This window comes from Cricetulus griseus, chromosome X (assembly GCF_003668045.3).
Source record: "Cricetulus griseus strain 17A/GY chromosome X, alternate assembly CriGri-PICRH-1.0, whole genome shotgun sequence".
Taxonomy (NCBI): domain Eukaryota; kingdom Metazoa; phylum Chordata; class Mammalia; order Rodentia; family Cricetidae; genus Cricetulus; species Cricetulus griseus.
In genome coordinates, this window is record NC_048604.1 from 95,294,745 (window position 1) to 95,301,237 (window position 6,493).

At 51.0% G+C, this 6,493-nt stretch overlaps 1 protein-coding gene across 1 annotated transcript; it reads right to left on the reverse strand.

The window, feature by feature from the left end:
* Positions 1-1,592: 1,592 nt before the first annotated feature.
* LOC113837661 lies at positions 1,593-5,709 on the reverse strand. The gene is made up of 2 exons (XM_027432718.2): positions 2,513-5,709; positions 1,593-2,026 (listed from the first exon to the last, which is right to left on the reverse strand). The coding sequence occupies exons 1-2, from the start codon at positions 5,055-5,057 to the stop codon at positions 1,680-1,682; spliced, it is 2,892 nt and encodes a 963-aa protein (XP_027288519.1). The 5' UTR covers positions 5,058-5,709; the 3' UTR covers positions 1,593-1,679.
* Between the last annotated feature and the right edge of the window lie 784 nt (positions 5,710-6,493).

Consider the following 6,493-nt stretch of genomic DNA (forward strand, 5'->3'; position numbering starts at 1 on the left):
AGACTCAAATAGCTGTTGCCTCTGTTTTAGCCTTTCCCTAAGTTTGGCCATGCTGTCCCTTACTATTCCTGTATGATCTGCATAAAAGCAGCATTCTTCCTTGAGGGCAGCACATAGCCCCCCTTCCTGTAAAAATAATAAATCTAATCCTCGTCTGTTCTGCAGGACCACCTCAGAGAGTGATGTTAAGGATTTCTCGAGTGCACTGACTGACTCTTCCAGGACCTGGATGTCCGTGTGCATGGCTTGTTGTAGAAGCTTAAAATGATTAATTCCCTGTAGGGCAACGGTTCCGGTCCCTATGCCGGCTGCTATGCCCCCCACTGTTATTCCTCCTAATAATAGGGCCACGGTAAGGGATATTGGCTCCCTCTTATATCGGGTTGATTTCCCTAGTACGCTGTAAACATATTCAGGTTGGTGGTATGTGACTTTGGGCCAAAGTTCTATCAATATACAAAAATCAATGGTGGTGTTGAGAACAGTGGTAGAGACACAGGGAGTCAACCCAGTACTGCAAGCCCAATAAGTTCCATAAGGGGCAACAAGGTATCGGCTGTCCTGAGATAATGGCTCTACTTGGTTACATAATTCTTGATGTGAGGGAGGGATCCTGCCTATGCATAGCCCCTTTCCTGAGACCTCAGATATTGTGAGCTTGTGCTGCATAGCAGCTCCACAACTGGTAGGTGCTGAGGTCTGGTTGGAGTAGTTGCCCAGTATTGCCACGCCTTCATAATATGGGGGCCGGGAAACTAGGCATAACCAGCATTCCTGAGTCTTGTTGGGGTCTGAAAAATTTAAGGCTTGGTAAACTCCTTGGATTAATTGTAATAATCTATCTCCGGTACCTGGAGGGTCTCTGGTTAACTCGATGTTTAGGGCGTCTGGGGTGGGGGAGAAGATGACAGCATCTGGGGTAGGAGTGATAGCTTTAGGAACGGTAGGGGGTTCAGGGACTTGGAATTGGGTTGGGGCCCTCTGGTCCGCTATTACTGTGTTTGGCCCGACTGATTGTTGGCTTAGGGGAGTAATTTGTCTGTACAGGGAGAATAAGGTCACCGGATCTTTCCCTGCTCGGTGCAGCCGGAGTCCCCAGACTTTAGGACTATCCCAAGTAGTCCTTTTTCCAGCATCTGTGAACCTTAGGATGAGAGGGTTGCATTTTCCTCCGGGGGTGGCGCCTTGAAAACCTCCCCCTCCGGCACTATCATAACAGGGTCCGCAGGCTCTTTGCCCACATCTCCATGGTCCTTTCCCTGTGTACCCTGGGATCTCCCTCCGTTTGAGAGTGATGAAATCCCAAGAGGAAGAGGGTTTCCAGTAAGCCTCCCCTGTGGTTTCACATCCCCAGCTTGCACAGTACCCTTCCTGTGGCCCCCCGCAGTCATGAGTTGGTCTATGGCCAGGACAAACATAAAAATCCTTGCTTCTTGTCCCTATCCTTCCCCCAGGGTGGTGGCATCCGTACCCTGGGAATGGTTCCTGGTCAGAGGGATCCCAATCAGACCCTACTAAGTCACATAGGTCGACATAGAGAGGAGGGAACCCATCATGTAGAGTCCCTATATAAGTGCTGAGGTTGGCTATTTCCCCGGTCCCTAGATTGGCTATTTTCCAGGTGATATTATAAACCCTGTGGGGGTTAGTTGCTACATGGGGGGTAAACAGACAACCAATCAACAGGAGGGTGTACGAGAGAGTCTTATCTTTAAAGGATTTTGAGTGCGGTGTGCGGTCCATTCTGATGTAGTGGCTGAATCGGTGGGTCGGGCTGGCTTTACATGTGAAGCATGTATCCAAGCGGCAATGCCGTCTACTTTGAGTGCGGTGGGAGTGGTAAGCAAAACGATGTAGGGTCCCTTCCAGTGGGGTTCAAGGTTCTTGGCCTGGTGACGCCGGACCCAAACGGTGTCCCCGATCTGGTAGGAATGGGGGATGGTGGGATGGTCCCTCTGGTCTTTATAAGCTTGAGCAAGGGGTTTCCAAATCTCCCGTTGTACTAATTGTAGTGCCTGTAAATGAGCTTGGAGAGAAGGGGAGTTAGCAAAATCTGAGACATCTTGATCAAGAAAGTTAATGATAGGAGTAGGTACTCCATGCAGGATTTCAAAAGGTGTGAGCCCATGTGGCCCAGGGGTGTTGCGAGCACGATAGAGGGCTAGGGGGAGTAGGAGGACCCAGTCTCTACTGCCAGTTGCAAGCGACAATTTTGTTAAAGTCTCCTTGATTGTTCTATTCATCCTTTCTACCTGTCCTGAACTTTGGGGTCTGTAAGCACAATGTAATTTCCAATCAATCCCCAACAAGGTGGCCACTGACTGACTTATCTGGGAGGTGAAGGCGGGCCCATTATCTGTTCCCAGTACCTGAGGCATCCCATAACGTGGAAAGATTTCTTCAAGCAATTTCTTAGTAACGATCTTGGCTGTTTCATGTTTAGTAGGAAAGGCTTCAACCCATCCTGAAAAGGTGTCTACAAAAACTAATAGATACTTGTATCCATATTTACCTGGTTTAATCTCAGTGAAATCTATCTCCCAATGTGTTCCGGGCCGGTAGCCTCTGACCCGGTTCCCAGGAGGAAGCTTCAGTCTGGATGCGTTGACTCGGGCGCACGCATCACATTGTTCAGTTACCTGTTTTAAAATGTCATTCTTCCCCAAAAGGAAATTGAATTCCTCTTCTCGTTCGAGGAGCTCCCGCATCTTCTTGGAGCTCAGATGTGTCATCTTATGTAAAAATGTCACTAGGTACTTGGTTACCCGGTAGGGGATGACAGTCTTTCCTTCATAAGTCCAATCCCCGTTTGGTTCCTTTGTGGCTCCCAATTTCTCTAGGGTTTGGATGTCTCTTTGTTCATAGTCCCATGAGGGGGAGGGACGGTCGTTGGTGGGCTCCAGAGCCAGGAGGCTAGTGGTGTCTGTGGTCAGGGCCGCCTCTCGGGCAGCCAAGTCTGCCCTCCGATTGCCCCTGGCTTCAAGAGAATCCCCTTTTTGATGTCCGGGGCAATGTATGATACTTAAGGCGGAGGGCAGATGAAGAGCTCTTAGGAGAGCGAGGATTTCCTCCTTATTCTTAATGTCTTTCCCTTCGGAGGTAAGCAGCCCCCTCCGTCTGTAAATTTCTCCATGTATATGGGCAGTGGCAAAGGCATAACGACTGTCTGTGTACACGGTGAGCCTCTTACCTTCTGCCAATTTTAGAGCCTGCGTGAGGGCAATGAGCTCTGCCCTCTGCGCAGAGGTTCCGGGAGGGAGTGCCTGAGCCCAGACGACCTGATTCTCTGTGGTGACTGCTGCGCCCGCCCTTCGTTTTCCTTGATGCAAAAAGCTGCTTCCATCCGTGAACCAGATGTGGTCCGGGCTGGGTAGAGGCTGGTCAGTCAGGTCGGGTCTCGCCCCATGGGCCTCAGCCAGTACCTGTAAGCAATTATGAGCCTCTGGCTCCCCTGGGAGAGGGAGCAAGGTGGCTGGATTCAGAGTCACCAGAGGCCCAAAGTGGACCCGGTCTTTGTCCAACAGCATAGTCTGGTAATGAGTCATTCGGGCATTAGTGAGCCATCTGTCTGGAGGCTGTCTGATGACTGCCTCAACCGCATGAGGGGCATGTATGGTCAAAGGCTGCCCCAAGGTTAGCTTGTAAGAATCTTTTACTAGCAGGGCTATGGCGGCAATCATTCGGAGACAGGGTGGCCATCCCGATGCTACAGGATCCAATTTCTTGGAGAGGTATGCAGTGGGCCTTCTCCAAGGCCCCAGTTTTTGGGTGAGGACTCCCTTGGCATAGCCTCCTTTCTCATCTATAAAGAGTTCAAATGGCTTAGCTAAGTCCGGTAGACCCAGGGCTGGTGATTCAAGGAGAGCCTTTTTGATGTTGGTGAAGGCTTTCTTTTGGGGCTCTTCCCATTTAAAAGCAACCCCTGGCCGAGTGAGGGGGTAGAGGGGAGCCGCCATTTCGGCAAACCCGGGGATCCATAGGCGGCAGAAGCCTGCCGTTCCCAAGAACTCTCTCAGTTGGCGGGGATTTTGTGGGGTGGGAATGTCTAAGATGGCTCGCATACGGGCTTCCGTTAGCCATCGCCGTCCATCCTTTATCTTGTATCCTAAATAGGTCACCTGTTTCTGACATATCTGGGCCTTCTTGGCGGATGCCCGGTATCCTAGGCTCCCAAGAGTCTGGAGGAGGGCTCGAGTGCCTTCCTTGCATTCTTCCTTGGTTTTGGCTGCCAGGAGGATGTCATCTACATACTGTAAGAGGATTAGCGCGGGGTACCGGACCCGGAATCCTGCCAGATCCTGATGTAAAGCTTCATCAAAAAGGGTGGGGCTGTTCTTAAACCCTTGAGGTAACCTAGTCCAAGTTAGCTGCCCAGAGATTCCAAGGTCGGCATCCTGCCATTCAAAGGCAAATATAGGTTGGCTGGTGGGATGCAGGCGGAGGCAGAAGAAGGCATCTTTAAGATCTAAGACTGTATACCAGGTATAGTTGGGTGGCAATCCGCTCAGCAAATTATAAGGGTTGGGGACAGTAGGGTGTATGTCCTCTATCCTTTTATTGACCTCCCTCAGATCCTGTACTGGCCTATAGTCATTGGTTCCTGGCTTCCTGACGGGCAACAAAGGTGTATTCCAAGGAGATTTACAGGGCACCAGAATCCCTTGTTCAAGTAACCTTTTAATATGTGGCCGAATTCCTTCGCGGGCTTCTTTAGGCATTGGATACTGTCTGACGGATGCAGGAAGGATGGCAGCTTTTAAGGTTACTATAATTGGGGCCTGGTTGATGGCAAGGCCCATTCCTCCTGTTTCAGCCCAGGCTTGGGGAAATTCCGCAAGCCAGTGATCAAGGGTTTCCTGATTGTTCGAATTAGTCCTCTTTTCATGGAGTCTGTATTCATCTTCTATGGACATTGTCAAGATGGTAAGGGGAATTCCCTCTGGCCCTGTGACTTTGACTTCTGACCTCTCAAAGTGTATTTGAGCTTTTAATTTGGTCAATAGGTCCCGTCCTAGTAAGGGGTAGGGGCAATCTGGCACATGGAGGAAAGAATGCATAACCTTACCGGTCGCGAGCTGGAGCTGCCGATTTGTAGTCCAATGGTACTGCTTTCCGCCTGTAGCTCCCTGTACCCATGCAGTCCGGTGACTCAGGGGTCCGGGTGACCGATTCAGAACGGAATGTTGTGCCCCTGTATCTACTAGGAAGGTGACCGGATGCCCCCCGACTTGCAGTGTTATCCTGGGCTCAGGGGGGGGCTCCTGGCCCTGACTTCTCTAATCTTCTAGGTTTAGAAGGTCAGAGGTTCTTGGCCGTGGAGGCTTGGCCCGGGGGTTCTTAGGGCATTCTTTTGCCCAATGTCCTTTTTCTTTGCAGTAAGCGCATTGATCCCTGTCCAGGTGGGGCCCCCTTCTGCCATCCCTCTGCCTATTCTGTCTCTGACCTGTCACTACTGTGGCCAATAGCCTGCTCATCTCTCTATTCCGCTTACGGTCTCTTGCAGCCTCTTTCTCCTCTGCTTCTTTTCTCAGTCTTTCCTCTCTCTCCTGGGCTTCCTTTCTCCAACGTTCTTCTCTTTCTGTCTGTGTCTCTCTCTTATTAAAAATACGTTCTGCTTCCTTTAACAAGTCTTGGAGCGTATATCCTTGTAAATTTTCTAGCCTTTGGAGCTTGTTTCTTATGTCCGGGGCTGACTGCCAAATAAAGGACATAGAAACGCTGGTGGCCTGCCCTGGATCTTCCGGATCATAGGGAGTATACATTCTATATGCTCCTTTTAGTCTCTCTAGAAAAGTGGCGGGTGATTCCTCCGCCCCCTGTATTACCTGCTTTACCTGGGCCAAATTGGTAGGTCGGCGTCCTGCCCCCCGGAGACCCGCTACCAGCAACTGGCGATAGAGACGCAGATGGGTCCTACCTGCTTCAGTAGTAAAATCCCATTCAGGTCTTTCAAGAGGGCAAGCCGCATCGATTTCATTGGGCAGCTGGGTGGGCTGCCCGTTGGCTCCTGGGACATTCTTTCGTGCCTCTAGTAGAACACGCTGTTTCTCCTCCGAGGTTAAAAGAACCTGCAAAATCTGCTCACAATCATCCCAGGTAGGTTGGTGAGTTGTGAGTACCGACTCTATGAGAGATGTCAGCCTCACAGGGTCTGCAGAGAAGGAAGGATTATTATTTTTCCAGTTATAGAGGTCCGATGCTGAGAATGGCCAATATTGAGGTTGGCCATTCGGTCCAGTTCGGAGGGGCAAAGCGGTTGAATCTGGAGCGGGCTGCTCCCTACGACCTCTTAGTCGGTGAGCCATTGGGGAAGGGTCAGGTGGGGGAGCTGAAGCCGTCTCTGCCGAGACGGCGGGGGCCGCTTCTGCCTCTGGCGGGGGCGGCAGCGCCGGGTATGGCGGGGGTTCTTCAGTCAATAGGTCAGCCAACAGGTTTTCTCCCGGGGGAAGCACCTCAGGCGTCTTCTTCTCTTCAGCTTTAGCGTCCTTTACCG

Bases quoted from the DNA above. Each gene is read 5' to 3' on its own strand.
- LOC113837661 (XM_027432718.2), bottom strand. From the start codon at position 5,057: ATGCATTCTTTCCTCCATGTGCCAGATTGCCCCTACCCCTTACTAGGA. The intron at 2,027-2,512 runs GTAAATATGGAT...CTTCTCTCCAAG, and splicing joins TTTCACTGAGATTAAACCAG to CTCATTTACAGGCACTACAA.